Source organism: Chelonia mydas, chromosome 5 (genome assembly GCF_015237465.2).
Source record: "Chelonia mydas isolate rCheMyd1 chromosome 5, rCheMyd1.pri.v2, whole genome shotgun sequence".
Taxonomy (NCBI): Eukaryota; Metazoa; Chordata; order Testudines; family Cheloniidae; genus Chelonia; species Chelonia mydas.
The window spans coordinates 128,005,801-128,027,061 of NC_051245.2; the positions used below are offsets into that span (position 1 = coordinate 128,005,801).

Below are 21,261 nucleotides of genomic sequence, written 5' to 3' on the forward strand. Positions count from 1 at the left end.
AATATGATTTGAAAATGCTTTGGATGTTTTGCTCTTGCAAAGACAGCTGGAATAAAGGTTAATTCCCAGTCTCAGAAAACAAATTTAGCTTGTTTCTTCTTCTCTTATTTTGTTTTAACATTCAATGTCGTCCCTTCCTGCAGCACCCCCACCCCCCCCAAAATCAAATTTATATCTCAGTGGTCTTTACAGGAGAAATTTCAGAGTATCTTTTTACATTCGTAACATGAGGTTGGCTTGTAATTGTATCACCAATGAAAATGAGACAAATGGTCAGAGGTCGCTAATAACGCTCAGCAATTGAGCCTTTCGCCCCCAAACATGGCAAGAGCAATTATTAGTGATGCACTGTATCAAAGAAACACTGTATGATTACTTACATGTCCAGATTTGAATTAAAGGAATGGTTCTAGCTAGAGAGTAGCCTTGCCCTCTGAAGAAAACCTGTTCTACTTCACTGATCTCATTCGCAGAGATATTTCACCATTCTAAAGAAATCATTAGCACCAGCGATGTTTGGGTTGGCTCAGCCTTCACATTCCGTCATCGGTCACACTTGGCGAAAGCATCATTGTATGTTGCAGTACGGAAATGTTATGCTTCGAACTTTGAACTGGAGACACGTAGACCCAGATCCTCATAGGCATTTAAGTGCCTAACTCCTACTGAGTAGATCTGAGCCCAACTGAGGGTTGACTCAAGACACGGCATTGCGAATCTGGCCTGTTTCCCTCTCTATGGGACTGAAATGGTCACCATGGTTGGGCTTTTAAAAAAAATTTGGCACTGCTGGATGAACTAGCCAGAATTCCCCATGGCAATCGAGAAATGTAGCCTTAACAGTGATGTGACGCCAGTAGGAACTTGGCCTTAAATCTGGCAGGGCATCATCTTGACACCAATGGTGAAACAGCCATAAGAGAGATTTACAAACAAAAAGAAATGCAGCTCCCCACCATGGTGGGGACTGAGTCCTGGCGGAATGGGCACAGGATTTGAAATCTGCTGGCCTGTTTCCTAGGGGGCAGTTCTAATTGGTGTGCTCTTGACCTGTCAGTCTGCCTCTGACCACACAGGAGTAACCTAGGGGCATGGAAGGTCACTGCTAGGCACAGAGATACACTTACTGTTGACCTGACCCTGACCTGCCCTCTGATCCCTTCATACAGGTTTATGGCAATACAGGTCTCCATTAGTGTCTCTTTAAACCCAGGAGCTAAATGCTTCACTGTCTTATGTCCCTTGCATACCCACCGATGTCAACGGAGCTGCAGGCAATGTGAGACAGTGAAGAACTGCCCCCAGCATATCCTTTGGTTATCACATGGCTAAAGCAAAGGATTAGCAACATGCTCTGGCATACTGTGGGCTGCCTCTGGTACACAGTGTGGAAATTTGGAAGAAACAGTGAGTGGTCTATAGAGGTAGCTTGGTATAGTTTTACATTAGCCGATTGTACTGAGGCTCTCGGAAACAAGGTCAGGTTTGTCAGAAAGGCTTTAGGAACCAACATGGGTGAGTTGGTGTCTATTTCTAGGCTAAGTGTTATAGTGATTGGCAGTAGATCCATGTGGCTTAAGGGTATTGGTTGGTTCCATTTCTATGTCATATGATCTGAGTAAAGGGGGAAAGTGAGGCGTCAGGGGATGGTGAGTGAGATTGGATGTGGGGATTGGCCTTACAGTCATGTCTCCATGAAGGTCCTGATTCTTCATGTTGCGAAAGGGCCAATTCAGGAGTTTTGATTGGGAGACTGAACTTCCTGGTAATAAAGATACATCATACTCATAACATATGGTGAGCCAGTTAGGCTACTATTTAGAAATGGAAAAGGGACTTTCGAGAATTTAGTTGGCATCTAGGTAGCAATCCTAGGTGCTACGGTAATACAAATAAATAATAATTTCCTGAGAACCTGTTAATTAATTTAAGAAATGTTGTGGTTGGTTGATGAGGCATAACCCTATCTGTGTATGTACTGCCCACTGCAGAATGGCAGTGGCTATGCAAGGGAGTACACAAAAGCTGCTCAGATATTGTATGTCCTTTAAGGCCTGCCACTCTTGCAGAAACTAATTGTCTAAGGTAACAAGTTTCAGCGTCAATGGAGATTCTCTTCTCCCCCCGCTCCCCCCCCCCAAAAAAAGTATCTTAGTTTCTATGATACAATGCACCTTATCATGAAATGAATACTTCCTGCAAGCCAACTCCATTGTAAATCAAAACACCGGTAAAGAGATCATGAACACCGTCAGACAAAATTAATAGCACTGAGTATTAACAGAGGGGAAGAAGAAGTCAGTGTGGTAAAACTAGAATGCTGCAAAATTTATTAAACAACTCAAAATCCAAGAACAGGAAGTCAAAAGGGGAAAAAAAAGCCCAAAACAAACATGACAGACAGGAAAAGACAGAAGGTGAAATACAGGGAAAGACAAGGTTATAAGTTGAGGAGTCAACTGCAGGCCTGGCACAGCATGCTTGATACTAGAAAAAACAGAGTGAAGAAATGCTTGAAAAAAAGGTTTAAGCAGAGTCCGAAGGGATTTCTCATACAGCATAACTCCTAGCCTAGGCTAGTTAGACGCTTCCGTGAAAGTACTTATTGGTTAGCCAAGCAAATGGTGCATTTTGAGGGCACAATAAACCAACATATAGGAGAACTGTGTTAAATACAACATATTACATGTAAATTCAAAATGATTTGAACTGGAAGTCTGGTTTCATGTTGTTATGTTAGCATATATTTTATTCTAAATAACTCTGGAAAAGTCCTGCTCTCGGTTATATCAGTGTAAATCCTATTAACTCCAGAGGCGTCACTGAGGTTACACCAGACACTGAGGTAATGGAAACTACATTCTGCACTGTGATAGCTTTGCTAACAGTGTTAGAGACGTTGAGGCTTGTTATAGGTACGTTGGTGTGTTCCGTGGTGGTCATGTGGAGTCTGTTGAGTGTGACATATAAATAGACACGGTGGTTTGTGTGTGTTTATGAAGAGAATCTTGCACCGACAGTCCACCGCCTCCTCATGGGTGTGGAGCACAATGTGTTATGCGTACTACAGGACAAGCTCTACGAGCCTGATTCCGAGTGGTGTAAAGGGGCCTTAGGGTAAGTGAGAACCAGGCCCTAATTTAAAAGTGGAGGAGACTGAAGGACGGCAGCAGAAGCGGGTATGATGGCCGGGGTGCTCACAGCAGAGCTGCTCCTTTAGTTTAGTGACAGGGTTCTTGCCTAGTGAACTAATTTCCCTTTTGATCTGGGCCACTTCACCGGGAATAGCCCCTTCGAATATGTGCTAACTACTCGTGGTAAACGAGCGGTTTGATCGTGTAGTTAGCTGTGGTGCTCTGAGTACCCTTTCCAGGCCTGAGGAAGAGCTCTGTGTAGCTCGTCTCTCTCACCAACAGAAGCTGGTCCAGGATATTACCTCCCCTACCTTGTCTCTCTCCTATCCTGAGACCGACATGGCTAAGCCTGGCCGTGATTCCCACCCAGACGTTTATTGGCAGGCCCCGATGAACCCCATTGCTGCCAAGAAGCATGGGCTAGGAGAACCAGGAGCACTTACTCTACATGGCTTGCAGCTGGGAGGATCTGATGGGCCAGGATTAACACCCCCTTTTTTGGCTTCTATCCACCCTGGCCACAGCATGCAGCTACAATGAGGGAGTCCAGCCCAGTGCGCTGTGCTTCCAGGCAGCAGCACAGATGGGGCCAGTGCCCTCTCCCGATGCCCCGTATGGTTGGGAAATGAAATACTGCAGAAGGGAAGAGAGAGACACCGCCTGGCTCTTCACAGCAATGCAGGTCACAAAGACTTCCTACCCACTAGTGGTGGCCCATCACAACTGTAATCTCTGCACCTAAGGGGGTGGGTGGGAAAGGTCAGGTCACAAGCCTGTTTCCCCAGTGCCAGCCTGCAGAATGGCACAGGTAGAGCTGGGAAAACAGGCTGCATGAACCAGCTGTGAATGTTCTGAACCACAATCCATGCGTATTCAAGCCAGTGCTCAGCGTCACACTCAGAGAGAGGGTGTGGGACAACCGAGATCTTTCTTGGTCAAATAAACCAAGTGAAGATTGACCAAACACAGGCCAGATCCTTAAACTGGTGTAGCTCCACTGACTTGAACGGAGTGACAGTGAGACACTGACCTGCCTTTCATATTCATTAGTTTGATCGGTGTAACATTTACAGATTCATTTAATAATATTTTGCAGAACAATAACTACAATGTTGAAGTGTTTTTTTAAAATAACATGGAAGAAGTTCAAAACAGCCTTGGGAAAAGTCCTTAGAGAGATATATGTGCAATGTGAATTTACAGATGGTTTTTTCTACTGACTGTTAAAAAATCCTTTATAGATTTGTTAGTTCTTCCTCAAGAATGCTAGGATAATGCAAATCACCATTAGCCTTAAATCATAATAGTGAAATATGTGTATGTCACAAAGGCACCATTAATTACAAATTACCCTAAACTACTCATAATTACTAATGTATATGGATTTATTTTAAGTTTGTCCTCTAACAGACATTTGTGAAATTTTAAAAGAAAGAATCATATCTCAAGCGGTAGTTTGAAGTGCTTTAAAATGTTCTTTCCTGATAGAGGTTTGTATATGAGCTAAAGTCTGCAAGTGACTCTGCGTGGGATTATAGCAAATAATTCACCAGACATTATTTTAGTAATAGAGTTTCTTCTATTACAGCACAGTACTATGTGACCTAGTGCCAGACTTTTAAAAGTATTTAGGTGCCAATAAGGGGTAGGCACCTAAATACCTTAAAAGTCTGGCCCTTGCAGAATATTTTGCTTGTGATTTTTTTCTTCAAATTTATAATGGTCAGCACTCCACACACAATTTCCGTGGCTATGAATTAATTATATATCCAGGCAATTTTAATAGGAATCAAAATTAATTCTCTTTTGCAAATAATGAAAAAACCAATTTGTCTACTTCATATTTTTGTAAAGAATTTTAGGAAATTCCAAATTATAATGAATTAAATCAAATTTAGCTTCATTTTAATAATTCAGCCAGTTCAAGAGACGTTTCACCTCCTGCAAAACATTAGTCATATGAGCAAGGACTACTCATTTAAAGGGTTTGTAAGATCAGGCTCTAATCCTTATATTTACTGCACCATGGTGAAAAAGGTACCTATTGTCAGTGCTTTTGCCCTTGCATAGTTTGGATTTATTATTGGATAGATTGAGCCCATTTTGTAAACTTGAGTATCTGAAGGGAGGCTTGTAAACTCTTACTCAAGTATCTAAATACCTACTGCAGGCAATTAAGTGCTGATTTAGGCACCTAAATATGGATTTAGTCACTCAATTTTACTTTGAAAACTGAGCTCAATATTGCTTATTTTGTTGCAGAATTTAAGTGGCTATATTATCTTCTTGACTTTTTTTAAAGACAGTCCATTAGCCACTTTGCTTAATTAATTCAGTTGGCTTTTCCAAAACCCAGCCACACCAAAAGATCATAACTAATGCTAATGTAACAAGTGTTCAAGGCCATCTGACAGAAAAGTCAAGTATGGCGACTTCAAGGCTAATGTATATGAAGTCTGGAGATTTAAAGTATCCTATGTTAATTAACATTCTAGTGAGTTAATCACAACTAGGAAGTCGACAAAGGTTATTGTTATAGCTGTATGATCCCTTCTAAAGCGTAAAGAAATTGGTTAGAAATTGAAGGAGGGGGAAAAAAGGTTTTAATCTCTCAGGCTCTAAAATCTGCAGGCTAAAAGGAATGATTGGTCCATACCCATAAATTCAATCCCAAGATGCTCTGCCAATGCAGAAAGTTGACAAAAAAGAAAGAAAAGGGAAAAAGTTTCAGAAAAGAGCAATACACTGTACTCAAAAACAAATTACACATGAATATTACGGCTGTTCTGTGTCTGCACACTGAAACAGGACGAGTGGCGTGTGGTTAACGGGGCAGTGCTCAGATAAGCGCCTGTAAGCTTGCGGGTCAATAACGGTTGTATCAAAGGTGTTACACACCAGAATAGGAATATGGCATTTGCACTGGCACAATGCAGTGAACACAGCAGTTAACCCTTAAAGATCTTACTGAGAGGTAATGGAAGTGTGGCTAGGGGGTGACGCTTGAAATAGTTTATTTTTAATCACTGATAATTATAGTCTATGGAGTCCTTACATTGAGCTGAATTACCCCTGCCGGAGAGAGGATTTAGGGGGTGCTTACCCCCAGTTCCTGAAAACGGTGATTCTGGTGGGAGACACTACCATTCTTGTTGTTTAGGGGCAACTTCATCCTGACCACTACTATTTTGTTTGATGGGAACAGATATCTGCCACAGAACGGGCCCTCGTCAGCTTCTCAGATGGCTTGAATCCGCACAGCTCCAGTGACTGCAAGAGTGTTCAACACCCGCTTACACTAGCTGAGGATCTGACCCCGTGTCCTTAGGCCACGCAGCCCCTGCAGAATCCTCCCTTGGTGGCCAGCCATGCGTCCAAAGGAAAAACCCAGACTTGTGGGAGGATGTTTGTGTGTGGGGTGGGGGAGCTGTCGCTCTGATAAAATCAATAGTCTAATCTGGCATTCCACAGCCAGCACCAGTGGGGAATGCAAATTTCTCCATGGCTGCATGTAATTTCCATGGGTGGAGGAGGTTGTTTTCTTGTTCCCTTTGTAGAACTAAAAAATGCTGGATAAAATCCTAGCTCCATTGGCATCAATGGCAAAATTCCAATGGGCTTCAATGGGACCAGGATATCACTACTCTGTGCTTTGGCTAACTGGGTTGCATAACAAAGTTATCCATCAAAATCCAACAAATATAGGTTTCTCTTCCCATTGGGTGACACTTCAACCAGATTAGCTTTCGCTTCCTAAATTTTTTGTTTATTATGAAGTTTAGAACCTGACCCTAATTTTCTACGGAAGTAGATATTCAATTAGCTTACACAGATTGGGGAGAGTGAAGTGCACAATTCTTTCCTTGCCTATCAGTAACACTTTAAGGGTTAACTAAATTGGAATCCATCCAGATTTCTTTCTTAGGAGCCGGTACTACATGCCGAGGTGAACACTGCTAACAATACACATTAGTTGCATAGAAAGCTTGGTTAAATCTTCAATAAAATTAGTGACATGCTCATGCATATATATTACTGCATTTATGTTGTTTTATAGGTAAGACTGCTAGTCCGGTTCTAATTTAATTTGAACAGAAGTCATTCATATCATGCAGCTTCTTTTTCAAATAATTCATTGGAAATTGGTCCTTAAAACGGGAACATACTCTGGCCATAAGTCCTAAAAAGAAACCATGCTGAGGAAACATGCAGCGCTCATTCTGATCCTAGACAGCATAATTTATCTTTGCTATTCGGAGCTTCAGTCTCTTTTTTTGATTAAAAGAAAGCAGAGTACCCCAACTCTTAATTTTATAAAGCGCTTATTACATTGTATCCATTCCCATTTCATGTTGTTGTCTCATATTCACCAGATGCAATATGCTTCCTGTTGAATTTCTGCCCACGTGTTTTAAAAAGAAACACAAAGATTATTTTAAATAATTAAGTTCCATTGTAAATGTGATTTCATGTTGGGCAAACTTTAAAACACATAGTTTAAGGGTAAAATTTTCAAAAGTGATTTAGGAGGGTAAGACCCATTTTCAAAAGTGACTTAGGGCCAGATTATTATAGGTATTTAAGTGTCTAGCTCCCATGGATTTTAATGGGAGTTAGGTGCCTAAATACCTTTACAAATCTGGGCCACAGGAACTTAGTAGCCTCGGTCCCATTGAATCTCTACTAAATTGCTTTTGAAAATTTGTGTTCTTAAGGCATTTTTGAAAATGTGACCCCAAGTCTAATTTAAATTTGAGAAGACAGTAAATGTTCATTTTTGAGTGATCCTGCCCATCATATAAACGTCAAATAGTTTGCTACGCTCCAGAGCACTGGTTAGGCAATTTAGATTGAAAAAAAAAATGCGGCCTTTGACTTTCATCTTGGGGTGAGATGAAGGATAAAATTTTCAAACGTGCCTAACTTAGGAGCCTGAGTTCCACGAAATGTCAGTAGGTGCCTACATAACCTAACCACTTTTGAAAATTTTACCTGAAAACTTCTAATACCTCGGTAGCCAGGGGTCTATTTTGGAAATTTGTATGATCTTAGAGCAAATCTGCCAACTGTAAATTTCAAAACCTAAAATATAATTTATGTGTAAAAACTGAAAAGTGAGGGAGTTACTGTACAGCAATCAGCAATTCCAGTGAGAGCTGGAGTTGTCACTACAGTATGTCAGAACTTAATCAAACCTTGCCCATCATCCCCTGTAATTTATTGGCCAGACAAATCTCAAGGTTACATGACAGAAGAGTCTCATAATTTTCACAATAAATTATTCAACCATGAAAAAAAATGATCACCAAGCCTGATAAGGCTAAAATTGACCAAATTTAATAAGTGATGTGTATTGCAGGTCTTACCTTCAGGAATACAGGTTTCTTTCCCACATTTAGTCCCTTCTGCCACTCTAATGCATTTTATGTGAGTGTGTGCGTGTGTATATGTGCACATACACACAAATCATACATACCCCCCACGCAGACATACCATACAATCTACTGAGAGACTCACAATTAAACTTACAGCCATGCAAGGGGTCCTCAGGCCACCAGGGACAGGATAAAAGGAGAAGATGTTTACCTGTGCTTATGCTCTAGAGCTACCTGTTCCATGCTGACTGAGCACTGTGGATGTAACCTGAATCCCTGGGGAAAATATTTTCACTAGTTCTGCATACATTCCCTTTAGACCTTCTCCTGACCTCCAGGAATGAATCCCCTCCCCACCTGGCATGGCAGATGAAGACAGTAGATTGTACTTGGGTTTTGCCGCTAGGGTCTCAATTAAAGGATGCTGTAGGGACTCCCAGATTTTTCACAGGTTCATAGATTCCAAGGCCAGAAGGGACCAATGTGATAATCTAGTCTGACCTCCTGGCCACAGAACTTCTCCAAACTAATCCCTGGAGCAGATCTTTTAGAAAAAACAGCCAGTCTCTGCTTGAACCAGATCTTGCACCAGTCAGTTTTATAAAAAATTGTGCATCTTATTCCCCTTCCCTCATGATGGTAGGAAATTTTGTCCACTTGCAATCCTGATGGTAAATTTTGCAATACACGAAACCTGTCAATTGTCATGTTGCAGTGCAAGGCCCTTTAACCACGATAGAGCATGCTCATGAAGCTGGAAGCGAATGACCTTGCCAACGTCCGTGGTGTAAAATGCTTCTACAATGTTTCCTCCTCTACTTAAAGGAAGGAAAAACTATTTCTATGGGGGAAGGTGCCTTAACTAAGACACTTATGAAAAATACCTCTCTTTTCAGTGCAGTATGAGGAGTGCAATATTCTTAGAGATATCTTTTTGTTTGAACACCTGCATATGTTGAGTCCAGTCCAGGGATCCTTACCTAGACAACCTCTTACTGGGGTATGTGGTGTATGCTAAGGATGGGATTTTCAAAAGCACTCAGCATTGGCTTCGCTCTGCTCCCGCTGACAGTCAAACTCCTTCTGACTGCAGCCACAGTGGAACGAGGCCAATGCTTTTAAATATCCCACCTTTTAAGCTGGATATTAACAACAGAAAAATGACATTAGGATTTTAATCCATAGGTCTTTGTATGGAGCCACATTGAACCATCCGCTTCAAAGCAAACGTGCCCCTTGAAATCAATGAGGAGTTCTGCTTGAAATTGGATGGCGCAATCTAGCTTCCATTTTTTTCTTTTTCTACTGGTGCTTGCTTTGTTTAACATCTGATTTGCTCTATGTGCCTACCTGACTAAACTTAATTAAACCAATTGCTCAGTATGTGGGATACAGCATAAGCTCTTGCCTTTCAGCCCCAGAGATAATGTTAGAATGATTCTTCGGATCAGGCAAAGTTCTCTTTTTAAGTGTATGGCTTGACCTATACTTGGCTGTAAAACAAATGTAATAGAAATGCTTCTTTATTGATTTTTCTGGCTACATTGAAACGGGCTCTCCCTGGTCTACTTCCAGAAGTGTCATTTTAAGATTTGTAGCATCTTAAGAAATGCCACTTTATGCTTCAGATCTACTGTATATAGAAAATGGTAGAATAAAATAAATAGGCTCGATTTTCAAAGTAGCCCAAGGTAGGTAGATAGGTGCTCTACACCCACTGAATTTCAATGGGGTTGTCAAAAATACCTCAGTGATTTAAAGACAGGCGTTCCATAGGCTTGTGCTCCTCAGTCCCTCGGAGTATTTCTGCACAACAAAAAGCCCCACAACAGTGAGTCTCAGAGTCTGGGTGACTCTTGGGCTTCTGTTGTGGGGTCTAAAAATTGCAGTGTAGACGTTTGGACGCAGGGCTCCGAGATCCTCCTCCATTGCCGGATTTCAGAGCTCCAGTCCAACATTGCTATTTTCAGCACTGGAGCGCAAGACCCAACAGCCCGAGTCAGCTGACCTGGGCTCTGAGACTCGCGGCCTCTGGTTTTTTTTTTTTTTTGCAGTGTAGACATATCATACCTGCAGGTGCCTAACCCCTCAAGGGAGTCTTGAGGATCTGGATCTTAGGTGCTTTTGAAAATCATGGCCTTTTTGAAAAACCCAACGACTTGTTTAAAAATCCCAAGCATAGTTAGAAAAATTAAAAACAAATGAGAAAAAACCCTAAATATATTATTTTTCTGTGTGGAAAAAATGAACTTGTGGTTCATGTCTGAGTCTCCATTTGAATTAATTTTGGAAAAGTGTAATTTAGCCTTTGCATTACTTTTTTTAAAAATAAATGTTCTAACACTTGTTAAAAGCACAGAAAATTTGATTTTCAAAATAATAAATTAATGTTCATAATTACAAATCTAATACTCAGTTACAAAAGGACTGCCCAGCCTAGAAAGGTATTTTAGCCTTTTGGTTGATACACGTAAGAGGCATTTTAAAAATAACTCACACTAATAAACCTTTTAAAATGCAGTGTAAAATAAATACTAGAATGCTGTGCAGTCGAATCGCCTGCCATTGTCCTGGGGATTTGCCAGGGTAACTCCCATGATAGACAATATGAATTATGTATGTACATTCTTTGTTCACTGATGTAAGAGAAGACCTATGTCTCTATCAGGGCTCCAAAATGTCCAGTGTGTGCTAACAGCTTTTTAGCCTATGTACTAATGGAAATCTAAACTGAGCAATCATGCAGGCTCTGAAATGTTTCAATGCTAGTGGGTGATCCATCAAAAATAGTTCATATAGAACTGCCCTTACATCATAATGCAGTGGGACGCCAGCAAAAATTAATTATGAATAGCGAACGTGCATTAAAAATGTAAACCCCAGGCAATTTCCCTTCATTTTACATCTGACTTGGTTATATCTGAAGGCACAAAATAAATATGCAACGTACTTCACACTTTCTCACTATTAAATAATAATTAATAGTTAACAAGACCATCCAAGAGGAAGTTTATGAAACTATGTCTCTAAGGCCCCAGTCCTACAGTGTGTGTGTGTGTGCGTCCAAAGGAGTCTACATGGTACATTTCTTCAGCCATTTAATCTGGCTCTGAAATATTTGATCTTTTGCACCTGTCCCCCATAAATAAGAAATGTCAATCAGCATCATTTATGTCCCCTTCCCCCCTTCTCTTTCTTCATGTAATTTTCTTCCTACTGAAATGTAAAATGTTTGGATAATAAAGGAAAAAAAGCCCTCACTCCTGTTTGAGTGTGTTCATTCGATACACCTGCAGCATGTAAACTTTTATTTTCCAAGGCAATTTATGTATATCCCTTTTGTTTGGAAGGTTACTATCTTTACAAAGATTTTATAAAGCGATTGCTGTTTTAGTGCTGGGATTTATTTCTTTTAGCAAATAAAAAGCGAGACTTTTAAATGACAGCTTTCAGAGTAGCAGCCGTGTTAGTCTGTAGCCGCAAAAAGAAAAGGAGTACTTGTGGCACCTTAGAGACTAACCAATTTATTTGAGCATAAGCTTTCGTGAGCAAGGGAGCTGTAGCTCACGAAAGCTTATGCTCAAATAAATTTGTTTAGTCTCTAAGGTGCCACAAGTCTTCCTTTTCTTTTTTTGAGACTTTTAAATGTATCTTTGTACTTCTTGTCAGCTACAACTCCGTAGGACATCATTCAATATTAATTTCAGAACGCTCCTAAGTCTCAAATGCCCAAACATCAATGCCAACAAATCCAACAGAGTACTGCAATTGCTTTTGTTATCATTTTCATGCAACAGGCAGAGGCAATCAATATTAGGCCTAAGGCAATAAATCTAGTTACAGGTAAAAAAAAATCGGAGGAAAGATGCAGCGACAAAGAAGCAGCACTGACTAAGCATGCTCCTATTGAGGCAGAGACAGAAAGGAAGTGGACGTACTGTAGAAGCTGGCCATTACGTAGTTTTGGCAGCGATCACCAGTAAATTCATTTGGGCACCTGAGAGGAAAAACAAAAAAATGGTAGAGAAAACAGAGAAAAGAGAAGAGGTGAATATATACTAAGAAAGAAGCTCCTTCAGTGTGAACTGATTTGACTTGGTGAGTTCACCTTCAGAAACTGAATCTTGGTTTAGCATGTCAAAATGGCTCAAGATGTTGAGAGCAGCCCACTTGCTTTGCAGAAGCCCCAAACCAATCGAGATCACAGTATATTTCAGGATGCAAAAAATTCACCATTCCAAATTTCCAAATCGCTTTTGTAAAGTAGTGTTCGCAAGGCAGCTAGGAAATGAAATCTGTACAACATTCATCTCAGTCTACATATTCCTTTAGGGTAACAATTTGCAGCATTTCACCAACCAAGAAAGTTGGCAGAGTGAAACAACAGCAACAAAATTCTGCAGAGGATGAAAAGGATCCAGTTAAAAAAAAAAAGTCACACAAACTAGGAACATTTTTGATGCGATAATGCCATGGTGTACAGATTAATAATTAAGAGATTCAAGCCATAATCAGAATCAAAGGATGCCAATTCCAGCTGAACTGTGAAAACACCAAGTAATAGTGATTGTGTTGCTGTAGTTGGGGAGAAAGCAAAGTTCAGATTATTTTAACATACTTTCTTGGTTTTGGATTTTCATGGGCAGAGTGTCAGTACATCTTGCTCCAGTGAATCCAGGTTGGCACCTAAAGGGCAAAAATGTGATAAGCAATAGAACACCAAAACCACTGAACTATCAGACTGATAATTTTTTTCCTATGGAACATGGAAAGTCTCTAAATGACTTCAGGGGCGTGGGGGCCAGAAACTAATGAAAATATATAATGAAAGAAAAAATGTGTCCTCGGAGAATTATCATTGTGTAAAATTAAAAAAAAAATTTTATTCAAGAAAATCTGTGCAGTTTTAAAAAAAGTCAGCTCTAGTACAAATGGACTGCTCTTTGTTCCTTCCTGAGACACTGATTACGGAACCACACCAAGTTTTCCCAATTAACGACACGGTGTTGGACAATAATCTTACATCCTTGCCTTCAACAATCATGTATATTGCAGGACCTATGGAAAGTCTACGGACTTTGCTGTTTCTTTAATAGCATGTTCTACCTTCAAGCTCATGCTTTTCTTTCTTTCTTTTTTTTTAAACACAGCTTTGTTCAAGGCAGCAGTTATGGTTAAACGTATTTGAGAAATGGAAAAGAGGTAGACCAAAAAACAACAGGCAGGGAGGTAGATATAAGTAGCCTCCTCTCATCTCTTCAGGCACATGGAGCACACATCATAAGCCTTGGAAAAATGCAACATGAATTCGACTTTGGTTGTAACGAGGAACGTCTCTCCCTCATGTTGTCCATGACCTCCTTTCCGCAGCTTCCTTTTCCTTCTTCCTCATTCTCCTGGACCTCAGTGCAGCTTTTGACATTGTGTGGGACTTCATTCTGAAAGGCCGGCATAGCTACGCAGGCTTCTCTGGTTTCCTTAGAACATGATTCTGATGGTCCTCTTACGGAGTCCCACAGGGCCATCTGCTTTTCTCCTACCTACCCACTCCATTCTCAGTGTTCTACTAAGTTATCTGCCTTTTACCTTCATGCTAAATCAAGTTATGTTGACACATTTAAATTAAGTTATATTTATGTCAAGTTATGCTTTATTCTGTTTGTTTCTAAAGCACTTCATGAGCTTGCTCCAGCCTGCTTCTGGTCTCTCTCTCTCTAATTCTGGCCTCCCATTTGTACCTTCTTGCAATCTAAATTCAAGAGCATTCTGCTCTGCAGCTGCATTCATCTAGAACAGTCTTCCTGTACCTCTTCAACCCATATCAGATTTTCAGTTGCACTGAAATCTCATTTCTCCCTTGCCTGGCTTTTTAAAGTTCTCTCTCCCTCTGCTCACTATTATCTGTGGCATTAATTAACAATAAGGATATTAACACACTGCACTTACATAGTAGTTGTATTTTTTAACCTTGTAAAGTGTTTTGGAATTTCATACAGAACATACTATACAAGATAAGCAGTGTTAAATACAAATGGATGCATCTTTGTTCAGATGCATTGCACAAGATTTACTTTCTTTCAATACAGGTACATTTTGAGTGTCTGAAGAGGTTTTTTCTAAACCGATTGCTGTAGAGATGAATCTGTTTATCAAAGGAACAGATTTTAAGCTTTTCAAAGCAAGGATCCTGTCTTCTGATGTGTTTGTATAGCCTTAGCACATTAGGACCCTGATCCCAACAGGGATACTTGAGCACTACCATAGATAAATACAATAAAGAATGAAATAATAAAGACAGAGGAAGGTTATGCCACTGGGCAGGGAAGTAGGTTGAATTTGGATTTGTATTAGCAAACTGGAAGAAACAAAACTGCAATAGAGTGTTTTATCCTGTTAATTTAATTCTTATTTTACACTAGGCTTTTACTGTTAAGTACCCATCCTCGTAGTAGTAGTAATGATACGGTGTTCTTCTACAGTGCTTTTTATCACTAAATCTCAGACTAAGGGCCATTCATGCCTACTCTGGATTCCCATCTCCTGACTCAGGCCAAACTTCAAATGATGTCTATGAGCATTTTGCTGATTAAAAGGCTTAGGATCAGGCCCACAGTCACTGGCCTCTGGGGTCCGCTTGCTCCTTGTTCTATTCCTGTTGTCAGCAATGGGTGCAGCTGCATTGGTGTTGGCAATAATTTACATGCTAGTGCATTTGCAGTCTGATCGGGGTCAGGCTTCTTGACACAGCGCTGGAAAACAATTTAGCTGTGTTTATACTGACACTTAAACTGTTGTCAACACTGGTGCAGTTGCCAACCATTGCAAACAAGGGATAAAGACTGGCCCAGTGTGGAAAGAGGGTCGGATGACCATTTCCACTTCTGATTATTCGTGCATGTGAAAGGCATTTTATTGCAGACAACCAAAATTCAGTGCAGATTACAATTCTGCTTGTCAAACTGTCTCCTCTGGATTATACATGTATGAACAGGCAATATTTGAAAGCACCTTCTTATATTGTAATTTCTCCAACACTGTCACTAGTCATCACTCTCTTTTTTGGTTACCCCCATAGCATTTTCAATTCTTTCCTTTTCTATATATGGGCCAGTGTACACGCTCAGTTACACCAGTGTAAATCAGAATAAGGCCAATGAAGATAAGAGCTGCTCTGGATTTACACTGGTATAACCGAGAAATTACTCTGGGCCTGTATCTTCTCTACTGGCTAATTAGAGGCTATACCAACTATATATTAAAGAAATTGGATGGCTTAAATCATCAGGACCACAGCCTTTTCCTTGATCCGATAAAAGAATAATGTCTAAAAGTCTTTTCTAATCCCTGATGATTTCTGTGTTTAGTGGTTTTTAAGTTTGTAAAACGACTAGTCTCCATGTTTTGACTAACTGTACATATTAATAGAAAAGATCAAGAACAAGTCTCTTTACTATAAGCTAATATGCAGTACAGGTAGGTAGCATAGGAATATGTTATCAACATTTACATGAATCACTATAAGAACTGTGCCTTTAATTGCTTAGTTCAGAACTGTTAACACTATCCTGCCTCTTGACCCACTCAGATCTGGCAAACCTTTCAGTTAGCACTGTAATAAGCTTCCCTTTTTTCCCCTCAATTAACAGTTTTCTGGATCATCACGTTAATTAATTCCTACTCAACCCATTCCATTTGCAAACAAGGATATAGACAATTATAAAAATAAGAAATTCATTCTTTTGTTGTTAAGCAAGGTCAAGTAATGTCTCTCTGCTAGAAAGAAGCGCTGTTTTCAACCACCGAAGCTGTAGCACAAAATCACTTTGAAGGAATAACAGCAGCAAAGGCAACACAAATTGTGTGGTGTGTTATCAAATTAGCGTAATCAAAAATGGGTTATGGAAAGACTGTTCAAAACAGGGCTTGAAAAGACACGAAGAATACTATATAGAGTCTTCTCCAAATAAAAGAGAGCTGCTAACCACTCTCCTTTTCACAACACGGTTAAAATACCACATGGTCTGGCACTGTTAGACTTCGGGTAAAATTTTCAAAAGCACCTCCGTGACTGAGAAGCCTAAGGCGTGGGCTACACCTAAAAATTCTGTTGCCTTCGTTACATTGCCCGGGGCTGCACAAAATGTCGCGCCCTGTGCAACACAGTCAGGTTGAACTAACCTCCATTATGGAGAAGGTTCGGTCAGCGGAAGAATTCTTCCATCACCCTAGCTACTGCCCCTCGGAGAGGTGGAGTAACTACAGCGATGGAAAAACCTGTTTCCTCGATGAAGGATGCATCCAAGGTAAGGCGCGACAGCAGCACGCCCTGTCGCTGTGATACTGTAGTATAAACGTGAGTCCCATTTCCAGAAGTGATGTAGGCACTTAGAAGCCTATGTTTATGCCTGCACTGCCGTCAGAGGTGTGACTGCCGCTTGTAGACATACCAGCCTAGCTTTAATCTAGCTAGTAGGCTAAAAATAGCGGCGAAGACCTGGTGGCACAGCTTCAGCCTGGGATGCACAAGGCTGCCTGGGACTGCAGGTGTGTACTCGCGTTGCTAGCCCACGCCAGGGTCTGTGCCACCCTGTCTTTACTGCTATCGTTAGCCAGGCTACCTAGCTGAAAGCTAGTGTGGGTATGCCTACTCAAGCTGCAATCACATCTCCGATTGCACAGTAGGCATACCCTAAGTCTTACTGAAAGCAAATGAGTACGTCTATAGTGGAAGAAAAGACCCATGGCATGGACATGGCTGGCTCAGGCTCACGGGGCTCAGGCTGTGGGGCTAAAAATTGCTGTGTAGATATTTGGGCTTGGGCTGGAGCCTGGGCTTTGGGACCCTTTCCCCTTGTGGAGTCTCAGAGCTGGGCTCCAGCCTGAGCCCGGTGAACTCAAACCAGGTGGCCCTGGCCAGCCATGGGTGTTCAATTGCTGTGTAGACATATCCAATGAGGTGTAGGCTTCCAAGGCCCAGATACTCAAAGGTGTGTAGGCGTCTAGCTCCCATGGGAGTTATGCACCTAAATACCTCTGAGGCCCTGGGTCCAGGTGCCTAAATCACTTTTCAAAATGACTCCTTTCTCATTTAGGCACTTTAAAAAGTTTTACCCAATGTCTCATTAAAAAAACCCTCTTTTTTTGACTGAGATTATTCTGTTTAGTCCAGGATTGTAATTAGATTACACAAAAGAGAAATGTATACAACACTGTGCCACTGTAGATGTTGCTATACGCAACATTTCAGGTACAGTACATTGTAGATACATACACATCTCAGAAATAAATCCAGGTAACTAACAAACAATTACTTCGCTCAAAATTTATACTAGTATTAGTGAAAACAAAATGTGACAGTGTTAATTATTATACCTTCAGTTTTTTGGAAATCACTTTTGATTACACAACTTCTGACTTTAGCAATAGGAGACAGATTCACGGGGGGCTTACATGACCAGAGACATTGCCTGGAAAATTCCATGGTTGTTGTGCATCTGAGTCACGTTTTTTGATTCGTGATAAAAACAATTTAGAACAATGAGGCTCATGCTTTAAAAATTTTGTTTTTGCTCTCAACAGATGGAGCATATGGAAAATGTGAACTTGCTACCAAGGCAGAAACATGAAGAGCAAGTACCATCTTTCAAGTTTTCTGATTCCATGGGCACATTCTGGAAAAAGATTTGTTATCACAGTAGAAGGAAGCAATGTGTCCTTGACAGATATTTGTTTTAACAGACACTTAAAAATAGACACCCGTATCTTTAACCATGCAAGAAAATAATGCTATTTTGTTTCTTCAGATTTGCAGTATGTACCCAATAAAACACAATTCAGATTCTCATGTCACTGTATTGCAGAGACATTTGTATTGTTTTGTTACAGTATAAACAGCTTCAGGGCTGGTAAATATCAAAGAGACATAGCAGAAGCATTGCAAACTAGGTGTGAGCTTAGCTCTCCTTTACAGTGAGCTCCCTTTCCACTGCTTTAGTATAAATAAAAATCAGACCCTGTGATTTTACATTGTAATGACTTCTCCAGATATTTCTTGTGCCACCCAGAAAAGTGCCCTGCACAAATTTTAGGGAGTTATTTTTGTTTTCACTCTGATTCTAGACTTAACACTTATTTCTTTTCTACATCAGAAAAAATCATTTAAGAGGGCCTGGTACATTTAACACAAAATTAAATTACAATAATAAAGTGCAAACACTGTCAGATCTGGCTATTTCAAAAAGTGTCCTGAGATACAGTGAAAAAGAGGTGACTCTAAATTCAACAGAGCAATACCAATGAATAGTAAAAATGTTCTGCACACAGCAAATGTATTATGCGCACAGCCATTTGGGGCTGCTATGAAATGTTCTGAATGGGGTACGAGGAGGAAATGAAGAAGTGGAAGCACTGGAGCTGGTTTCTGGTAGGTTCCCAAGGGTGTAGTATTAAAATTGGGTCATCCTGCACTGCTCGGTTACGATGATCATGTAATTTTAGTGCAATTGTCCCAAAACAAAGTTGGTACTTTTACTTTAAAGAAAATGGTTATAAACAGCGATAGAATAAATAGTCATGATTCCAGCAGCTGGGGAATTCGTGACAAAACAAATCTGGTTAATTGCAGGTAAGATCCACAGAAAAAGGCAAAATTGAAGTGAACAGAAAGTGTTTCACTAGAGTGCAGCCAGTATTTCCTGGAAGCAATTTCTATCTTCTCCTTTCCATGTGAAAGCAAGGTATCTCTCCAACCGCACTTTACATGAAGTTGCAGAAGAGCAATTATTGGGTTTTGATTTTTAGCCTTTATAAGACTGAAAATTCATGTGATTACACGATATTGTGTATCTTACTGAGTAGCTTCTGCTGCCTCTCTTGAAAATGCCAATATTCTTACAGAGAAAAGTTCCCTTAAGGTTCAGTTCTTCAGGATACTGAAAGCCACGTGTTGAAGTCAGTGAGAATTTAGAGCACCCAGTTGCATCTGGCTCTGGTCTGTGATCAGCACCACTGCAGCATCCAAAGGTACCTGTTGTACAATGTGCTATGGCAAGATGCAAAGCTTCAGCCACAGCAACTGAATTTATACTTTTCAGAGGGGTAGCCGTGTTAGTCTGCTCCTCGTTGTTTGTATTTATCCTGGGTCTTCTGCAGAATAATGGGCTGGTGGAGGCTATAATTTGGATTTGTTTGTGACAGTGAAACTAGGCCTCGATTCAAGAAGGGTGCTCAGGCACGCATTTCAAACTAAGAATGTGCTTGAGTGAATTCCTGAATACGGATCAATGTTAGCACATCCTTAAGTGCTTTCCCGAATCAAGGCTCTGCGTCTAAAACACTGACATCCACTGATGAGTTCAGATGGCAATCTACATTGCTTATTACGAAATGTGCATTTAACAAAGTAATAACTCCTGTTATTAATTTGACCTCATTAGACCCGGCGATTTTGTAGTCACCTAACTTCAAAACAAAACATCTTCTGGCGGCACTAAGTTTTCTAAATAATATTTTAATTGATCTTTAATAAGTCATTTGTTTTACTACAACATGTTAATAAAAATTAACTACTGTATGTGCTATACTGTATGCATGTGCTATGTCGGACATAGTTATTCCACAATGTATCTTTTCATTATCTGGGGTATATTTAATCAGTGATACCTGTCCTCTAAGATCTAACAGCCACGATTTCAAATAATAGTTATCTCAGGGTATCCAAATGCCAGCTGGGCACATAGCACTATCTGTATTATGAAACCATCTGTGGAGTTTTAATAACTATTGTGTGAGCTATCTATAGGCTTGGCTTCATTGCAACAGTGAGTACACTTGAGTTATTCCACTAGTCTAGACTAGCCTCTCAAGTGAGACCAACCACACTATGAAACAACACTCCAGCTACACAGAGTGATGGGATTAGCAGCACAGTGATTGGATTAGCAGTTGATGAGTTGTTGTAACTCGACCTATTGCATCCCCACTGCATTATTAGCTCAAGGGTGTCAAGTGGCTTCTCTGCTCTGGGCCAGAGTTAGAGAGATTAAAGCTAGTTTGGGTATGTTTACATGAGCTGCAATCACACACTGTGATTGTAGTATCGACAAACCCCAAGTGTCAGCACCACTCAGGTTTCAACCCCTTCCCTCGTCCCCCCCCTCCCCAATAAGCTAGCTAGCTCGAGTATAGAGCACCACTTAACTTGAGCTAAAGATTCTGTGTAGAAATGGGAGTCAGGTTAGGGGCAAAACTCAAGTTATACCTTGAGTTAACCTTGCAATGAACATGAGCCCTGTTACACAGGGGTCATTCTCAATAGCTAGAGAGTTTTCATACCAACTCTGCCACACAAAGGTGAAGATGCATCTAATGCTTCTGTTAAATATCTGCTGGGCCGTTTGTGGGAGAGAGAACTGTTCAGATATTAAAGCAATTACTTTGAGAAAAATTACACGAGAAACATGGTGGCTCCACTGAAATAAGCCAAAGGCTTCTTACCTGCACAAATATCTGGGGGGATTTGGAAGGTCTTTGACCATGTAACACTCTCCCCCATTGACACAGAAGGCTTTCTGCTTTATGTCACATTTTGTGAGATGACTTGTCCCAGTCGTCGATGTAGAAGTGGCTGGAAGAGAGAAGAGAGAAAATACAATTCAGGATGGTTTGGTTCTTTACTGAACAGTCTTTGGATTTGAATACAATTTAGGCATGTGTGTGGAAGAGACATGGGGTAGGGAAGAATTGGTCATTCT

General features: G+C 40.5%; 1 protein-coding gene across 14 annotated transcripts in view; it reads right to left on the reverse strand.

Moving 5' to 3' along the window:
* Positions 1-21,261, reverse strand: part of NRG1 (neuregulin 1) — a 720,225-nt gene that overhangs the window by 13,477 nt on the left and 685,487 nt on the right. For 8 of the 14 annotated variants that reach the window (XM_043546676.1, XM_043546671.1, XM_037902308.2 and 5 more), the window contains 3 exons: positions 21,005-21,134; positions 12,448-12,506; positions 5,791-5,814 (listed from right to left, as the gene is read on the reverse strand). In XM_043546676.1, the coding sequence (XP_043402611.1) occupies positions 5,791-5,814; positions 12,448-12,506; positions 21,005-21,134 (213 nt within the window). Of the gene's footprint in view, positions 1-5,790; positions 5,815-12,447; positions 12,507-13,127; positions 13,196-21,004; positions 21,135-21,261 lie in introns of those variants that run through there. The other 6 variants (XM_043546669.1, XM_043546675.1, XM_027825490.3 and 3 more) reach the window with 4 other exon arrangements.